Here is a 20,000-nt window from a genome sequence, read left to right on the forward strand (position 1 = left end):
GTTGATTGTGACGGTACAGCTGCCAGAGTTGCCACTGGGTTGCAACAAAAGGTTTCTTTCACATTGCCTTTGGAGTCCAAAGCAGGTGCATAAGCACTGATATCAGTGGCAGACTGATTTACTTTGAGCTTAAGATCGGGTGTCATAAGACATTCATTGATCCCAACCACAGATTTGTGGAATCTCTTCATGAGTTAGTTTTTGATAGCTAAGCTAAGACCTGCTCATGATTTTCCTCTCCAGAAAAAAGTACAGCCACCTCCATGTTCTTTTATTTGTTCCTCAACTGCATGGTTGGTCTTGCTAAAGGCTGCAATGTGAATGTCAAAACTTGCAGGCTACTATTACTGTTCATCATGCAGATCGTCTAATATTCCAAGATCCGATCTTGATTCTTTTTGTAAGGTTTGACCACAGAGTGATCCAGCTGGATGCAAATTTCCAGCCAAGTTTGGAGCGAGACTATCTATTTTTAGGACATCTTTTCTAGCCACTTCCTCCTGTGGAACAAGCAGAACTAATCCTGAAGAGGGCTGCTCAGGCAAAACAGGATTTAATACTACTTGTCTACATATGTAATACTTAACAGTTGGGAATATTAAAATGCTGGGTTTCCAGTAACAAGAAGCATTTCAAATCATATCTACTGACATTACAAAAGTAAGGACACTAAACTGTCATGGAATAAAGAATGTTTATTTTATTCCACATAGAACCCACAATTGTAAGTATGCATTAGTGGTTGCTAGGGAGTTTGTTGCAAGTTTGCATTGTAACTGAGCACATTTGACATCACAAACCCAAAGAAGAAATTCTAAGTTCTAAGTTTACTAGAACATGAGCTCTTCCAAGTTTTCGTTGGTAAGTAGCTCCTAACTCAAACCAGTTGTTTTTGTATGCGTAATCCACAATTAGGTATCTGAATGATTGTTCTTAAAAAAAATAGGATTGGCAACTACCTCGTCAATGTTGTATAAACGCAATCTAAGTGTGCCCATCAGGCATATCTGCAGTTTTGGTTCATATTACACTGTCTGGTCACTCAACCCATTGGGGCTGAATTTTACTGCCTTCCCCATTGGCATATTTAAAAATGATGGTGAAGGAGGTTTCACAAAATAAACTGGCCAGTTTGCTGCTGCCAATCCTCAACTTGCCCCCCCATATTTCAGAGACCAGGTAAGGTGTCAGAAAACCCATCTGTCTTTAGGTCTATTGAGGCCCTTTAATGGCAAATTAACTGCCATTTAAGGGCCTCAATCAACTTCTGCCACAGTTTTCAGGCCTGCTGGGAAAGGCAGGGACAAAAGTAAGCAGCCCAGTCGCTTTCACTGTGCAGGCAACTGTGGAGCAGGAAGTGGTGCGGTACCTCCTTTTAGGGTATCCTTTGTGCTCAATGGGGGCACATCCACGAAGATCATAGTCCCTCTCTATCCCTCTCCCTGCACACAGGTACTATAAGAAAGCCTGAGATTATTGCACTTGAGGTCCTGCTCTCCAGGGTTGTGAAACTTGAGAGTGGCTGGAGTCACAGTAGTGCATCCACAAGGCTGAGGATTCTGTGGATAGGAGATTCAGAGAGGTGATCACACTGCAGATAAGATGTACAAAGGTGGAGAGAGAATGGCTGACTGGCAGAGTATCTCAGAGAAACAGGCAGGTAGTGCAGAAATCCTTTAAGGCTACCTCGCTCTCTAAATGCTTTTGCATTTTAGATACTGGTGAGTGAAATGATTCTTCAGGATTGTAGCAAGACCCAACTTTGTAGCACCAAGGTGGCCTAGCTGCAATAAGAGGGGAGGAGGAAGAGCAGAAGTGCAATACTGGAAGGGGATTCCATAGTTAGAGGAGAAAAGAAGCATTTCTGTGGCTGTAGATTTGACTTCAGGGTGGTATGTTGTCAGGATGATATACCTTAAACTTTATATGAAGTGTTTACTCAGCTGTCGCTCACCAATTGTCTCTTCCTCTCCCTCTTGTGTTTCTTTATGAAGTCTCGTTGCTGTCTCCCTTTCATGCTCTTTTATCTCCAGGGCTCCTCTCTGTTTCCCGATAGTGTCACTCCTCGATTCATTTCTTCAAATCCAAAGTTCTACATCTGAAGCTCTCGTGTTATTTTTCAGCTATCAGCTTGTTGAGCTGTTTCGTCTAAACATTCTTGATTGCTACATATGCTGTTTAATATCTAACTTTACACATCCTTTATGATGCTCACCTCTGACATCCCTTATGATGCTCACCTCTGACATCCCTATTCATAGTAAAAGTCTGACAATACCAGGTTTAAGTCCAATCGATTTATTTGATAGTAAACTCACAAGCTTTCGGGATTAGTCCCTTCGTCAGGTGAAGGGACTAATCCCGAAAGCTTGTGAGTTTACTATCAAATAAATCGGTTGGACTTAAACCTGGTGTTGGCAGACTTTTTACTGTGTTTACCCCAGTCCAACGCCGGCATATCCACATCATGATCCCTATTCATGACAATGGCGGTTTTCTCATCACTGCAGTCAACTCAGCTTCAAAAGATGGGGAATAAAAGTGAGAATCCCCTTTGTCATTCATACATGCCAATTCTCATTGTTTAAATCTAACAGCCAGCATTTTGGGATCCCAGTCAACATGTGAATATTTACATCGAAAAATCATCACACACTGGATCCTTTTTCTTTAGTCCTGCTGCTAACTGCTATTATTGGCTCCTTGGTGACATCATGGCACATCTAATGCTTGTTGAAGAGATTGCTCTATACTACAGGTGAGAATTCTTGCAAAGATTCTGCAGGAAAATAATAGATATGTGCCAGTGCTATAGTTTTGCTTTATAATATACATGGCTGAAAAAGCAGTTAGAATTAAATATTGAGGTTCTATTCAATAGATTCAGCTGACATAAGTGTGAATGGCTGTGATGTCACAAAGCATGGAACTCTTAAGACAGATGTTCAGTATATGGGCGATGGTCTTACCTGGATGGCCACAGTCACAATTTGAACTGTTCCTCATGTTCTACTTGTGAACCAACTGACCAAATCTTCACTGGCCCATTCTCAAGCAGTTGAGGATTTTCCATGGAACTTCAAACCTAGAACTTCAACGCTTAGGTCAATTACTAAGTTGTGTTTGGTGATATTTGCAGTCAACCTGGTGGTGTGCCATTGAGAAGTGGGGCTGTCACCAGTTTGTAGGATATTTGTGTTCAGGCAGGGATTACAGGATCTCAGACAAGTAAGTGAAGTTTCATTTTAAGTATTAAGTCAATGGGGGTAATTTGTTTGCTGTCAGTCAATGGCGTTCTTTGACAAGGATGTTTCTCCTTATGGAGCTCAGTATCTACCATTAGCACAGAAAGTCTCTTAAGTTTTGTTGCTCTAAATGTCCCAGAAATAATTTTTCTGACTTCCCAAAGGTGGATGGCTACCATATTTCAGCAGCGGTTCTTGAGTGTGGTTGAGAAGCAGGAGGTATGCCAAGGTAGATGAAGCAGTGTGTAGCATGTTGGCTCTATTGCCCAGGTGGTACCCACCAATTTCTGTATGGAATTCAATCTCAACTTGACCTGGCATTGATGTTCTGAATTATTACCATTTGGTCAACATACAGTCAAGACTGATGTCAAGGCACTTTGGCATTGGGTCATGGGCAAGTGATCAGCCATCAAGTCGGACATGAATTACTTCCTTGTTTACGAGTTGTTCTGGTAGAAGGTTGAAATGACAGTCTTAGCAGTGTTTCATCAAAGTCTCTATTTTCTGATGTAAGCTTCTAGAGAACATAGCTCTTCAACGAGTGTTATCTCAATGTCCTGAAGTTCTTTATCCTGGAAAACCAGGGCCTAGTCAGCAGCACATGTAAAGAGCCTTGATTTTGTGGGATGGAGATCACTGTATACATGATGAAGAGAACCAGTTTGAGGGTGGTGAGAAGCAGCAATCTTCATGTGCTCCTTGTGTTGAAGTAAGTTTTACCACTTGAAAACCTACAGAGTAATGCCGATAAACAAGATGACTAAATACTAGCCACCACGTTTCTGGTTCAAGCAGTTAAAAACACCATGGGAAAAATATAGAGTGGGGATATTGACATAACTTTGGTAATGTTACAAGGGAAAGGAGGGGAAGAATTTCTGAAATGTGTTCAGGAAAACTTCCTTGCTTTCAGCTTGCTTGAAACCATTCTCGTATATCATTATTACATCACCCCTAAAACGTCCCTAAAAGATCCAGCAGCGAGGAGGAAAGATCACTGCTGGATCTTTTACCAATCACTTCGCAAGTTTCTTCTGCTTTTCAACCAGTCCCCCAAAGCAAAATTTCTCCCTGTCTGCTCTGTCCACAATTCTCCTCGAAATCGTCTTCTCTTCTTGGAGAACAATTCCAGCTTCTCCGCCTAACCATGTAACTATTGTTCCAAGTGATTAGGAAATGGAATGCACAGTCTGAGATTGTGTTGGATGCAGATTCAATTATAGCCTTCAGGGATCTTGGATAATTATCTGAAGGTAATCAAATCTGCTGCACTTTGGGGATCAGACTCCTGACTCTTCAGCAATAGATCATAAAATTCCTACAGTGTAGAAGAAGGTCATTCGGCCCATCAAGCCTGCACCAACAACAATCCCACTCAGGCCATATCCCCATAACCTCACATATTTATACTGCTAGTCGCTCTTACACTAAGGGGCAAATTAACATGGCCATCTTTGCAGTGTGGGCAGAAACCCACGCATAGATGGAGAGAACATACGAACGCCACAGTCACAGAAGGCTGGATTTGAACCCGGGTTCCTGGTGCTGTGACGCAGCAATGCTAACCACTTTGCCAGCAACAGCTCAATGTAACCCAGTGCTCCAAGGACTTGGCATCCTAACAGCCGGCTCTCCCTGAACACCATCCACTGCTGCCAGCTCTCCCTGAATACTGCCCCCTGCTGCCAGCTCTCCCCAAACACCACCCCCTGCTTCTAGATCTCCCTGAACACTGCCCCCTGCTTCTGGCTCTCCCTGAACACCATCCCCTGCTGCCAACTCTCTCTGGACAGAGCCCCCTGCTGCCAACTCTCTCTGGACAGAGCCCCCTGCTGCCAGCCCTCCCTGCACACCACCCCCTGCTGCCGGCTTTCTCTGGACACCGCCCCAGCTGCCGGCTTTCTCTGAACAGCGCCCCCTGCTACCAGCTCTAACTGAACACCACCCCCTGCTGCTGGCTCTAACTGAACACTGCCCCCGGCTCTCCCTGAACACCGGCCCCTGCTTCCGGCTCTCCCTGAACACCGCCTCCTGCCCCTGGCTCTCCCTGAACACCGCCCCCTGCCCCCGGCTCTCCCTGAACACCGCCCCCTGCCCCCGGCTCTCCCTGAACACCGCCCCCTGCCCCCGGCTCTCCCTGAACACCGCCCCCTGCCCCCGGCTCTCCCTGAACACCGCCCCCTGCCCCCGGCTCTCCCTGAACACCGCCCCCTCCTGCTGGCTCTCCCTGGACACTGCCCTCTGCTGTTGGCTCTCCCTGAACATCACCCCCCCCAACCGCCCACTCTCTCTGAACACCGCTCCGGCTGCCGGTTCTCCCTGAACACCGCCCCCTGCCCCTGGCTTTCCCTGAACACTAGCCCCCTGCTTCTGGCTCTCCCTGGACACCGCCCCCTGCTTCCAGCTCTCCCTGAACACCGCCCTCTCCTGCTGGCTCTCCCTGGATACCGCCCTCTGCTATTGGCTCTCCCTGAACACCACCCCCCTGCTGCCACCTCTCCCTGAACAGCCCCCCCTGCTGCCGGATCTCCCTGGACACCGCCCTCTCCTGCTGGCTCTCCCTGAACACCGCCCCCTGCTGCTGACTCTCCCTGGACATTGCCCCTCCTGCTGGCTCTCCCTGAACACCGCCCCGCCCCAACGCTGGCTCTCCCTTAACACCGCCCCCTGCTGCTGACTCCCTCTGAACCCCGTCCCCTCCCCTCCCCCTCCTGCCGGATCTCCCTGAACACCGCCCCCTGCGGCTGGCGGAAGCTCTGCTCTGAGCCGTGGGCGAGACGCCTGCGCAGTTGGCTGGATCGGAGTTGAGGCCTGTAGTTTTTCCGTTTATTTCCTGTCACTTTTCCCGTCCCCCGGCCGCCGGCGGGGTTTGGGTTTTTGTTCCTTTGAATCGGGAGCTGGCCTCTGGCCTTGACTGTTGAGCAGAAGATGTGAATGACTGCCACGGGGACACGATGGCAACCCCGAGGGCGGGAGAGCCGCCAGGTACAGGCCGTGTTTAGGCCAGCACCGAGCCTGGGGGGGGGTGGTGGTGGCAGAGCTGGCCGGAGCTGTGCGGGTAGAGGGGCGGCCTCGGGGTGGGGGTGCCGGCTCTGGGCTCGATTTTACCGTAGGACTGAGAGGGGGGTGGTGGGCAGGGTGAGTGCGGAGCCTGGAGTCTGGGGGCGGTGTGTAGGCTCTGTGCTCCGGGAGGGGTGGGGGTGGCGAGGGTTTATTGGGAGTGGAGACGTTTGTGTCTGGCTTGGCAGATGGGAGTGGGTCTGTGTCCGGTTGATAGTGATCGGTGGGTGGGGTGCCCTGTGTCTGTGTCCCGATGGGTGCTGAGGCATCTCTGTTAGGGTGTGTGGGTGGCCTGGTATTGGTGCTGATGGGATGAGGTTCATGTAAATCTGGTCACAGGTTGGGTTGAGTGGCTTGTTTTTGTACTGTTAAGTTTGTTCTAGTTATTATATATAAACATGTTTTAAATACACTGAAACAAGTAGAACAGTCTGGTAACAACCCAGGTTAGGGTCTCCAGAAATGATGGAGTCTTAGACCACCAGTTCACGCCAGATGGGTTCATAAATGTGACTGCTCCTTGCACAGTGCATCTCATGATGGAAACTGTCATGTGCTCCTGTCAAAAATCAGTTGTTAATCCCTATAGTAATACTCCATACAGATTGATCTTCAAGCTAAATGCCATCTCCAGATGATAATCAAGCATGATATGTCCAATGAAATAATTCTAAAGTATGTTGTCTTTATTTATTATGTTTTCCATGAATGTTCCATGTTATATTCCAATCTTGTTGTTTGGGTTGTAAGCATTAGCTGGCCAAACTTTGTTCTGTTAACATAAAAGGTTGTCAGAACAGTCACTTGCAGTTAGGGAGTATATTGAATGTTCTGACAAATCTCCAGGCACTTGACAAAGTAGACTGAATGCTGTGTAGGGGTTAGATTTAACCAAGAATGTAGTGGAGGAGTGGTAGGTTTTCAGGAGCCTTTTGAAAAAGGGGAGAGATATATCAAGAATAAGGGCTGAGGAAGAAATGCCACACTTTTTATTCATTCATAGGATGTGGGCATTGCTGGCAGGATCAGTATTTATTGCCCTTGAGAAGCTGGTGGTGAATCTACTTTAGTCCTTGTGGTGTAAGCACAGCCACAATGCTGTTAGATAGGAAGTTCCAGGATTTTGATCCAACAATGATGAAGGAACCTCACCTTTCCAAAACAGTGTGTGACTTATCAGGGGAAGCACAGAAATGTAGCTGCAGAAGGCTATGTTGATGCAGTGATAGAGGGAGGGACTACATGTATTACACCTGACTTGAAAAAATGCTGGGTGTAACCAAAGACACAAAACTGGGAGACGGTTGGGTAAAATCATAAGGGATTTGTAAATGAAAATGCAGATTCAGTGTGGTTGGGGGGAAGAAGCCAATGGAAAGTTGAGGGGATAAAGTAATGGGTAAATGGCATTTATTGTGGGATGGGGTGAGAGCAGTGGAATTTTGAGCAAATTGGATTTCGTGTAGTGTGGAGCTTGATAAGGTAGCAATTAGATAATCGTAGAAGGAGGTAATGAAGGCATGAAGATGAAATTATGTACTTTCAATGATTGAAATTTGAGATTTGATCAGCTTGAGGTGAAATAGTCTGAAGTTAAAATCTGTCAAGGTTAGCTGAAGTGAAACTGGGAAGGTGGTGAATTTTGTAAGTTTCAGCTGAAGTTGAACAGGTTAGCAGTAATCTTTAAAACCACAAGAGGTAAGAACAGCCATTCAGCCCATTTAATCTGCTCCACCATTGAATGAGATCATGACTGATTTGATATAATCCTCAACTCCACTTTTCTGCCTTATCCCCATAACAGTTTACTCTCTTACTCTTTGAAAATCTGTCTGTCTCAGCCTTGAACATACTTAATGCTACAGGTAAAATTGCATAGATTCACTACCTTTTGAGAGAAGAAATTTCTCCTCATTTCTGTCTTAAATGGCCCACCCCTTCTTTGAGATTATGCCCTCTAATCCAAGACTCTCCTACAAGGGGAAACAGCCTCTCAGCAACAACCCTGTCAAGTTCCCTAGAAGCCTATATGTCTCAATAAGGTCACCTCTCATTCTCCTAAACTCCAATGAGTAAAGGCTCGAAGACAGAATCTGGTTGGCTGGAGCTCAGAAACAAAACAGATGCAATTACGTTGTTCAGCATAGTCTGTAGGGCACCAACTAGTTAAAGAATGCAGAGGGACAATTTTGCAAGGAAATTAGGAAGCTGCAAGAATCATAAGAGTAGTTATAGGAGATTTTAATTATCTGAATGTAGACTGGGTTACTAGTAGTGTGGTCAGGAAAATTCAGGAAAAAAAAGCAGTATTGTTCCAGCCCAAGGAGAAAGAAGCATTGCTAGACCTGGCTCTTGGGAATGAGGTGGGTCAAGTGGATCAAGTATCAGTAGGAAAATATTTGCTGGAAAGTGATCATTGTATCATAAGTTTAAGGCTAACTATGGAAAAGGAGAGCAAACAACGCATAAGAATAATTAATTCAAGGAAAGCAAATTTCATTGGGCTAACATCTGGGCAAATAAATAGGAGTCAAAGCTTGTCAGGAAAATAGTAGCTGAACAATGGGCTATCTCTCACGTTTTAATTTGAAAGTTTTACAACTTGAGATTTATTTTTCATTATTCTCAACATTATTGGTAGTTGTATTGTTTGGATTTTATTAAGGGATGGTAGTGAAGAGGAAGCTCTGAGACAAATATTTGTTTCCAGCAGCTCAGTTGAACTTTTATTATCTGTGCTCAACAGGTGGACTGGAGCTTAATCCAGATGCTGCAGATTTCATTCCTCGGGAAATGCAGGAAACCCAGAAAAAGAAGAAGCCAGAGGAATTTAGCAGGAATAATAACATAAATCCACCATCATCAAGGCAGCAGCCATTTCGTAGTTATCGTGGTTTGACACACAAGAGGGAATATTCTCAGCAATCAAGAAATCATTATGAGGAAGATCCCTTCCCTAATTCTAGGACAGATGGTGAGGGACGCAAGACCAACCAAAATAAAACAGGTATGCATAGCTTTCAAAATCAGCGCCGTCACCGTATGAGAGAAGAAAAGTCTTCTGGAGAAATGTGGATTGCTGAAGAATCACAGCAGGAAACTGCTGGAAACTCGCAATCAAATTTATTGGAAAAAGATTTGGTGGAAGATATTACACAGAAAGATACAATGGAGGTGGGAGCTGAATGGATAGGGCACAGAAAGATTCACAATTTAGAAGAAGAAAATTGGCGAGCACCAGAAAGTCGTGGAGGAGCCAAACCAAAGAAAATTAACCTATATGTGCACAAACCAGGTCGAGCAAAGATTAATCAAGGAAGACTGATCTTTGAAAAGGACAACAGAGCGTTTGGAAACAAAACCAATGAAATGACTGAAAACTTGAGCCCACTGGAGGCAAATGAAACTGAAGAACTTTCTGTAATGGATAAAAATGATGAAAAGTACGATGAGTCACAGAGAAAGTTCCTTAAAAATAAAAATAGTCAGAGAGAATTCACTTGGAGAAAAGAGTACTCTGACAATGAAGTGTACAGAAGTCGGACTTCGAACAATGTTAGGATAGACTCAGGTTTCTCCAAGACTGCTTCAGCAATGGATACCAAGACTAATTTTGATGAGGAGAGACTGAATCCCAAATTGCAGGAACGGCTGAGCCACCGAACACAAACATGGAAAGTGAGTGAAGTTGAAAGAAGAAGAAAACGACCACAAGATCTGCAAAAAAAATCTTTTGATTCAGGAAGGAAGACATTTTGGAAAAAACAAATGGAAGTGCACAAGAGCAAGGAGACCCACACAGGTTAGCTTCATAAACCTCATTGAGTTAAAACTTATTTCCATATTATATGTATTTTTGTTTTACAAATAACTGAAGAAGGCATTCTTTAATTTCACCAGTTGTAGTATATTATGACATTTTAAACATTTACTTCACCTTATGCTCTGTCTAAAATCCAAGCAGGTACACAGTGCAAGCATATACCATTGAAATTGCTTGTGGTGTCCTCTAAGAAGTGAAGAATAATGCAAGCTACAGAATCAAGTTCTCCAGTCAGAAGAATATATTCTTCTGTTTCCAGTTTCACTAAAGTACTTATGAGAAACAAATGAAGTGAAGATTTAAAATGTGAAAAAATAAACCCTTAAAATTTGCAAAATGGTGTTGTGAAATGTTAACAGGCTGTTTGAGACTTAGTTGCCAGTGTTGAGAGGTTCTCAGCCATTTAAAGACATAGGTTAACATTTGTACTGATTTCTTAGTTGATGAGAAGTGAATAATTTTGGTAGAAAATTTGAGCAGAGGCAATGTAAGCTGCTAAATGATATTTTTAAGGTGTTGGAACATGAGTCCTGAGCAAAAACTCAGTCTGCAGGTGCAGCAGGTGATCAAGAAGGCAAGTGGAACGTTGGCCTTTATCGCGAGGGGGATGGAATATAAAAGCAGGGAGGTCTTGCTGCAATTGTACAAGGTACTGGTGAGGCCGCAGCTAGAGTACGGTGTGCCGTTTTGGTCCCCTTGTTTACGAAAGGATATATTGGCCTTGGAGAGAGTACAGAGAAGGTTCACCAGGTTGATACCGGAGATGAGAGGGTTAGCTTATGAGGAGAGATTGAGTAGATTGGGCCTGAAATCGTAGGAGTTGAGACGGCTGAGGGGTGATCTTATAGAGACGTATAAGATAATGAAGGAGCTAGATAGGTAGAGGCAGAGAGATTCTTCCACTTAGAAAGGAAACAAGAACTAGAGGACACAGCCTCAAAATAAGGGGGGTTCAGTTTAGAGCAGAGTTGAGAAGGAACTTCTCTCAGTGGGTAGTGAATCTCTGGAATTCTCTGCCCATTGAAGTGGTGGAAGCTATCTCGTTGAATATGTTTAAGTCACAGGTAGATAGATTTCTGATTGGTAAGGGAATTAAGGGTTATTGGGAGCAGGTGGATAAGCGGATCTGAACCACTTTCCGATCAGCCATGATCTTATTGAATGGCAGGGCAGGATGGAAGGGCTAGATGGCCTACTCCTGCTCCTATTTCTTATGTTCTTATGAGCAGCTGTGTGTACAAAAATCTTTGGAAGTTGATGGAGGAATAGAGCACAAGAGAAAGGAAGTTACACTAAATCTTTATAAAACATTAGGTACACATAAGCTGGCGTTGTATTCAATTCTGAACACCACAGTCTAGGAAGGATGTGACGGCCGTAAGTGTGGAAGCAGAGGTGATTCACCAGAATGGCGTTGGAGGTCAGGGACTTGGGTTACATGGAGAGCCCAGAGAGGTTTATGTTATGTTCTTCAGAGCAGAGAAGCTTGAGGGCTTTTTTTCTAGAGAAAGGTGTTCTGGTGGATTTTGACAGAGTAAATCACGATAAACTGTTTTCAGCGCCAGAAAAGCTTATAACCACAAAGATTTAGAGTGATTGGCAAAATAACCAAACCAAAATAACAAAAGGTTTTTTTACACAGTGAATTTTGTGATCTAATATGAATTTGCCTAAAAGGTCTGGTAGAAGCAAATTCAGTCGTAACTTTCAAAAGGAAATTTGATAAATGCTTGAAGGCAACATCTCTAATTTTGTTTTGTAGTCTTGAAGAATGCATCTAAATATTGTATCTTTAAATATTTTAAGCAACTGCGCAAACTTTTCTGGTTCCTGCATGGTCCTGCAGCTCAGAGGAAACTTTATTGGGAATACATCTTCAGGAATGTGGGGGAATTGGGATTAATTGGATAGCTGTGACAAAATCATAGCCATGATGGGTCAACTGGCAACCTTCTGTGTTGTAGCATTCTATTGTTAAATTCTTGTAGAATTCATGAAATTCCCCCAATATCTAGTTTGAGGCAACATAAATGTTATAACAATGCCTATGTATTTGTTCTGGAAATCAGGATTTTGCCCACGGCAGAATTTTCCCCTGTCCATGGCATGTGGGTTTAAATGTTGTTCTCGAGTCTTTTCCTGTGCTAGAATGAACATTGCCTCATATTTCCTTTGTTCAACTAATTAGACCAGGCTGCCCAGTTAATTGAAAGTTGCTGTAGCAGATTGGTATGTTGGGAAGTCGCAGAGCTTTGGCTCTATAAACTAAACTCTTTTGATTAAAGGCAAATAGGATGTTAAATGGGAAGAAATTCTCAGCATGCAGTGCTTAAAGCATCTGATCCCTTCAACACTGAGTAAGCAGATCTAATAATGGAGTTAAAGCCTGGGACGCTCTTATAGACTTCACCTTTTTCTCTTCTGTTGACTGCAGTGAAATCTGTTGTTCAAAACTAACCATTTTAGAATTAAGAGCCCTTATGTTTGGGAAGTTGATGTCTTTTAAAAGCAGATTCTTGGTGTTTTCTTGTTATTTGTTGAGATGTGGATAACACAGACATTACCACATTAATTGCCCACCCTTATTTATCCTGAGGAAATTGAGGCTGGAATTTTGCCATAATAGCTGAGGTTCTGCTGGCAGTAATGACCCTGCTTTGGCTGGTGGCAGGACCTAACATGTATCTGCCATCCCTATTAAAGGTGGTAGCCCACCCCAAGAGCTGCAGGCCCAATCACTGAACAATGTTAAATCAATCTCAAGCCAGTTGGTGAAATACAAAACTTGATACTAATATTTTTCTTGATAGCAGGTTTATTTGTAAAATGCATTTGCACCTACTCCCCTGTCCCCCAGCAATATCTCATTCACTCTTAAATAACAAAAATTAAGAACAAATCAGATGGATGCCATCACCTGATGGGGCACTAACTGAAACAAAGCATCAAAGGAAAGTTAACTAACTAAGCGAAAATGTAATTTCCAGGGATGATGATGCACCCTGTTGGTTGCAGAGTGCCCAGTAATTAAGCAATACCTTTATGTTAACATACCGTTAATGGACGGACATGTCAGCAGCGCCACCTCTAGTCGTGGACAGTGCTGAGACAGCAGTTATAAGTAAAGAGCACTTCAGTGGCTCAAAGCATAATAAGTGGGTTGGGTGAGTGAAATTGCGAGTCGCAGATGATGCTGTTACCCTGGGGGAAACAGATTCTCTCGGGATCCTTTTATTGGACATGGAGTGGCCACATAGAAGTCCCCCTCCCTGCCTTTCGTGGGCTTCTCTGGACAGCCTCCCTGCAGTGATGGACTTCCTTGACATATGTACAATGCCCCCTGAAGTGGGCTATGATCTTAAATTGGCCACATAAGTGGTTCATTTGGCCTCCAGGCAGACAGCAGACTTGCTGTTTTTTCCCAGTTATCTAAATGGCGTGATGTAGAAAGATGTCAGGCACACCTTCCCCAATGCCATCCTGTGCTGTTTTGCCAAATTCAATTAAGGCATTCCAGAGAGCATTAAATGATTATTTCAACAGAAGCAAGGTATAGAGAGATGGGCAACAGGCAGGGGAATGGGACTAAGTCATGATGCTTGCTTGAAGAGCCGGTGAAGATATGATGAATCAAATGGCCTCCTGTGCCATAATGATCCTAAGATCCCCACTTTCTAGTGCATTACGGAGGTTTGGTAAACTTCCAACTCACCAGTCAACCAGACAGTCTACGGAATCATTGCAGGCGCAGGCTGGACTGGATAGGAATGATAAGTACCTCTTTCCAAAGAAAATTATTGAAGAAATTGAGTTTTTAAGACAATCTGCAGCGTTCCTGGTTATATTATCTGGTTGTCAGCCACAATTCGCTGTACTCAGTTGAGACAGTTTTCTCAAGTTGAATGCTCGCCTCTGAATTCACAATTCTGGTTTTCGAATCCACTACTCTAATTGCTGTATTACTGTACTCTGCGGTGTACATTCGTAGAGAATCTCTGCACAAAAGTGTGGCACTTCTAGTGGTGGCAGCATTTTAAGGTGATGTTCTATGAGTATCTCACAAGCTTTAAAATGTGTCTTTTTTATATTGCAATGCATATTAAAAAAGCCAATAATAGCACTCATATTTGTGTCATACTTTTCATATTGTTTAGCAGATAAAATATTTAGAATATTATATTACAATGTAATATTCTAAAATGTTCATGTTTCAATCCAATAACTATTTGATTCTCTTGTCATGTCTGTTCCCTTCCAGCAATTATTTGGTCTAATTAGCTATACCTTTTTTGTCAGGATCGTTGATTGAACAACTTACAGCTGAGAAATATGAATGTATGGTTTGCTGTGAGGTGATCCGTGTGATGGTACCTGTTTGGAGCTGTCAAAGCTGTTATCATGTGTTTCATTTGAATTGTATTAAGAAATGGGCAAGATCACCAGCTTCTCAGGCTGAAGGTTAGTTCGTTGACTTCTGACAAAAGATAATGGACCTGAAACAGTAACTGAGTTCCTTATTCCAGGTCTGCTGAGCATTTCCAGCATTTTCTATTTTTATTACTGTTAATTGCTGCTTAGTTTGCTTGTTCCATTTGAGTTCTGGTGTTTTTATTGTTTTATGAAATACGATGTATACAGTTGATCATTCTCCTTTCTCAGGAGATTAATTAATGTCAGGTCTTTTGCAGATCAGATCAGAGGTGATTTATTGGAAGAAGCATGAGAAACTCTGGTATGCACCTCTGTTCATGGCAAAACCCATCAATGTGTGTATCCACTTGCAATACAAGTTAGACCTGTAGGTGGCACTGTAGTCGTCCATTGTCTTTTATTCAAATCTGTTTGACGAATGCACAAGGAGAAACTAGCGTTCCTTCTCTCAGCCCTGTTAAGTGCTCCAAGATCACAAGTAATGTCATCATAACTACTTGTTACTATCCCCTTAGTGACTGACAACGTTTTAAAATCATTTAAATCGTTTAAAAGCATTTTTGCGGGCTTTTTGTATTTACCTCTTTAAGAATTCTGAGGGAGTGGTTAGAAGGGAGTTGTGGGCCAGCAAGCTTTAAATCAGCGCCAGGTTTAAAAAGAGGCCTGGTATAGATGGCGGGTAGCGGAGTGAGAGGGAAGCAGAGTGAGCTACTAGGGCTTAATATCAAAAGGGCTTGAGAGAAAAAGGGCCAGGTAAGTTTGTGTGGAAATTTTCAATACTACTACAGTGAATAATGGAGGGGCATGTGATGTGTTGTTTCTGTATGATGCGGGAACTGGTGGACCCCAGGGTCCTTCCCAGTGACCATGTCTGCAGTAAGTGCAGGTTGCTGGAGGAGCTCCAGCTCAAGGTAGATGAGCTGGCCTCTGAGCTACAGACGCTGAGGCTCATCGGGGGAGAGAGGGTGCCATGGTCAATGGGGTGCAAGTGACATCCACCCCCCCCCCTAGACAGGCTAACTCTAAGGGTCAGGAACAAGAGGGGGCTGCTGAGAGGAGGAAGGGGGTTGGGGAGAGGAGGAAGGGGGGTGGGGAGCGGAGGCCTCAGCCTCTCAATCTGCATAACAGGTTTGAGGCTCTTGCTTCCAGTCTGGACGAGGACGAGGGAGGTGAGGTTGGTGAGCAAACTGCACACGATACAGTGATGCAGCAGGACGTAGGCAAGGAGAAGGTGGAAAGGAACATAGTAGTGATTGGGGATAGTGCGGTGAAGGGTATTGACACTGTCCTTTGTCACAACGACAAAGTGCACAGAAGGGTGTGTTGCCTGCCTGGTGCTCGGGTCCAGGATGTCGCATCTGGGCTGCAGAGGAACCTGGAGTGGGAGGGTGCGAATCTGGTCGTTGTGGTACATGTGGGTGCCAACGACGTAGGCAAAATGCGAACTGAGGATCTGGGGAGGGAGTATGAGAAGCTGGGAATGGAATTAAAGAGCAGAACCGACAAGGTAGTTATCTCTGGGCTACTGCCTGAACCAAGTGCAGACGGGCGTAGGGTTGATAGGATTAAGGAAGTGAATGGGTGGCTCAGGGATTGGTGTGGGAGGAATGGGTTTGAATTTATGGGGCATTGGCATCAGTATTGGGGTAGGTGGGACCTGTTCGGGCGGGATGGGGTTGGTCTGAACCGTGCTGGGACCAGAGTACTGGCGAATCGAGTAAAGAGGACTGTAGACAGGGCTTTAAACTAATTGGGGGGGGAGGGTGCGAGGGTAGGTGACATTACGGGGTCCAAAGTTGAGGAGAGGGTACAGGTAAGGGAAGAGGCCGAGGATGTCCCAATAATAGAGGGAGTAGGGGGCGTGAGTATGGTTGGTGGCGTTCTGCCAAATAGGGTCCAGGTGAAGGCTGGGATGAAGGCACTTTATCCCGAATGCACAAAGCATTCGGAATAAAGTGGATGAGCTGGTGGCGCAGATCAGCACAAATGGATATGATCTGGTGGCCATTACAGAGACGTGGCTGCAAGGTGACAGGGACTAGGAGCTGAATGTCCAGGGGTATCAAGTGTTTAGGAAGGATAGGCGGGAGGGAAAAGGGGGGGCGTAGCTCTGCTGATTAAGGATAGCATCAGGGTGGTAGCAAGGGATGATATTGGAGCCAAGGAGCAGAAAGCGGAATCGTTGTGGGTAGAGATTAGGAACAGCAACGGGAGGAAGACGCTGGTGGGTGTCGTCTATAGGCCCCCGAATAATGATCTGGAGGTGGGGCGGGCTGTTAACGCGCAAATAAGTGCGGCGTGCAGGAATGGGACGGCCGTAGTTATGGGGGATTTCAATCTACATATAGATTGGTCGACCCATGTTGGACGTGGTGGGCTCGAGGAGGAGTTCTTGGAATGCTGCTGGGATAGTTTCCTTGAACAGTGTGTGTTGGAGCCGACGAGGGAGCGAGGTATCTTGGATCTGGTGCTATGTAATGAGGTGGGTAGAATTAGGGACCTTGCGGTGAAGGATCCTCTTGGGGAGAGTGATCATTGTATGGTGGAGTTTCTGGTGCAGATGGAGGAGGACAAAGTGGGTTCCCGGACGCGCGTCCTTTGTTTGAACAGAGGGGAGTACGGTAGGATGAGAGAAGAATTGGCAAATGTGGACTGGGGGAGCGCGTTGGAAGGTAGGTCTGCTGAGGAGCACTGGAGGATCTTTAAGGAGATCTTTCTTGGTGCTCAGTGGAAATTTATTCCGATGGTCAAAAAGGACCGTAGGAGGAGAGGTAATAAGCCGTGGATAATGAAGGAGGTGAAGGAAAGTGTTAAATTAAAAGCGGAGGCGTTTAGAGTAGCTAAGAGTAGTGGGCGAGAAGAGGATTGAGAGAGGTTTAAATGTCAACAAAGATTGACAAAGAAGTTGATAAAGAAGGGTAGGAGAAACTATGAAGCTGGGCTAGCGCTTAATATAAAAAAGGATAGCAAGAGTTTTTATAAATATGTAAAAAGGAAGAGGCTGGCTAGGGTGAACGTTGGACCCTTAGAGGATGAGAAGGGGGACTTAGTGGTAGGGGATGGGGATATGGCTGAGGTCCTGAATAACTTTTTTGTTTCTGTCTTCACGGAGGAGGACGTGAATAATTTGCCGGGTGTTAGAGATGGAAAGGTGGTAGGACTGGAGGGTGTTAATGACGTTACTGTTACTAGAGAGGAGGTGCTCGACAGACTGGAGGGGCTGATTGTGGACAAGTCGCCAGGACCGGATGGAATGCATCCGAGGGTTCTGAAAGAAATGGTGGAGGTGATAGTGGATGCCTTGGTGGTTATTTTCCAGACGTCGCTGGATTCCGGGGAAGTGCCGGAAGATTGGAAAGCGACTAATGTTACGCCGTTGTTTAAGAAGGGTGCCAGGCAAAAGGCAGGGAATTATAGGCCGGTTAGTTTAACGTCTGTTGTAGGTAAAATGTTAGAACCCGTCATCAAGGAGGAAATAGCGAGGCATCTTGAGAGGAATTGCTTGATAGAGCAGACGCAGCACGGTTTCGTTAAAGGGAAGGCATGTCTGACAAATTTACTGGAGTTCTATGAGGATGTGTCTAGGGCGGTGGATAGAGGAGAGCTGGTGGATGTGGTCTTTCTTGATTTTCAGAAGGCGTTTGACAAGGTACCTCGCAAGAGGTTATTGCAGAAGGTCAGGGGACATGGAGTTGGGGGTAGGGTGTTAGCGTGGATAGAGGATTGGTTGTCAAATAGGAGGCAGAGAGTGGGGTCAATGGGTGCTATTCGGATTGGCGGATGGTGACTAGTGGAGTGCCCCAGGGGTCGGTGCTGGGGCCTCAGCTATTTACCATTTACATAGATGATCTGGAGGAGGGAACCAAGTGTAGGGTGTCAAAATTTGCTGATGACACCAAGATTGGTGGAACAGCAAATTGTGCGGAGGGTGTGGAGAGTCTACAGAAGGATCTAGATAGGCTGGGCGAATGGGCCAGGAAATGGCAAATGGAATTTAATGTTGGCAAGTGTGAGGTGGTCCACTTTGGTAGGAATAATGGTAGGAAGGATTATTACTTACGTGGCGAAAAACTGCAGCAGGCGACGGTGCAGAGGGACCTCGGGGTCCTTGTGCATGAGTCGCGAAAACCCAGCTTGCAGGTGCAGCAGGTGGTCAGGAAGGCGAATGGGATGCTGGCCTTCATAGCGAGGGGGATTGAATATAAAAGTAGGGAGGTCTTGCTGCAGCTGTATAGGGCATTGGTGAAGCCGCAGCTGGAATACTGTGTGCAGTTTTGGGCGCCGTACTTACGCAAGGATATTTTGGCCCTGGAGGGAGTGCAGAGGAGGTTTACTAGGCTGATGCCGGAGCTGAGGGGGTTGAGCTATGAGGAGAGGCTGAATAAACTATGCTTGTACTCGTTAGAGTTTAGAAGAATGAGGGGAGATCTCATTGAGACGTATAAGATGATGAATTGCATGGATAGGATAGAGGTGGAGAGACTCTTCCCGCTCAGAAAGGATAGTAGGACTAGGGGGCACAGCCTCAAGATAAAGGGGGGGCGGTTTAGAACGGAGTTGAGGAGGAAAATCTTCACTCAAAGGGTGGTGAATCTCTGGAATTCTCTGCCCGTTGAAGTGGTGGAGGCTACCTCGCTAAATATTTTTAAGACGCGGGTTGATGGGTTTTTGATGAGAGAGGGGATTAAGGGTTATGGGGAGAGGGCGGGAATGTGGAACTGAGCCACGACAGATCAGCCATGATCTTATTGAATGGCGGGGCAGGCTCGAAGGGTTAGATGGCCTACTCCTGCTCCTATTTCTTATGTTCTTAAAAGAGGGATCCCCACAATGCCAGCAAAAACCAGTGAATAAGATTTTACTTTTTAAAACTTTTATTATAACAATCAAACCAAAATCAAGATAATACAAACATTAATAGCTGAATGATACTTAAAATAAAAGGGTAATTTTCACTCTGATTAGTCAGTACAGCAAAGATACATCTTATAAAACCACAAAGATCCACATCATTCCCCACATACATGGCACCACGTGTAGTTCCGCAGTTCTCTAACTTGGCCTCTATGTAGGATCTCTCACTTTCCCACTCAATCAATTTGGCCGTAGAGTCATGTTCACTGGCAGCTATATTCCGTCCGAAGTCCCAAGATATAATTAAAACAAACAAGGCATTTGCTATGACCCATCTCTACTCATTTCATACCAGTGTTGATGGCTTTCCAGGGTTCCTTTTAAACCATTTAACCAACAGCATGATTCCTGGTTTGGGCCTCTGGTCTCGGCTCTTTCACATACTGGAGCTATTTACACTGCTTTTAGGATTCAGTCATTTTTAGATCTCTGTACTTTGTTTCCCTAAGAACTTCTGGAATTCTATTGTCCATCTTAACTGCCAACAGAAAACTGACCTTTTTGTAGAGCTTGCGACTCATAAA

The 20,000-nt window shown here is 44.9% G+C and overlaps 1 protein-coding gene across 4 annotated transcripts in view; it reads left to right on the top strand.

The window, feature by feature from the left end:
- The first annotated feature begins 6,025 nt into the window (after nt 1-6,025).
- The window catches only part of nfx1 (nuclear transcription factor, X-box binding 1), an 81,409-nt gene continuing 67,434 nt past the window's right edge, over nt 6,026-20,000 (top strand). For 3 of the 4 annotated variants that reach the window (XM_080208134.1, XM_080208162.1, XM_080208144.1), the window contains exons 1-3: nt 6,026-6,233; nt 9,055-10,110; nt 14,428-14,589. In XM_080208134.1, coding sequence (XP_080064260.1) covers nt 6,203-6,233; nt 9,055-10,110; nt 14,428-14,589 — 1,249 coding nt within the window. In that variant the 5' untranslated portion in view covers nt 6,026-6,202. Of the gene's footprint in view, nt 6,234-6,918; nt 6,984-9,054; nt 10,111-14,427; nt 14,590-20,000 lie in introns of those variants that run through there. The other variant, XM_080208152.1, reaches the window with a different exon arrangement.

Source organism: Carcharhinus amblyrhynchos, chromosome 2, assembly GCF_965287045.1.
Source record: "Carcharhinus amblyrhynchos chromosome 2, sCarAmb.v2.hapA, whole genome shotgun sequence".
In the NCBI taxonomy this organism is placed as follows: domain Eukaryota; kingdom Metazoa; phylum Chordata; class Chondrichthyes; order Carcharhiniformes; family Carcharhinidae; genus Carcharhinus; species Carcharhinus amblyrhynchos.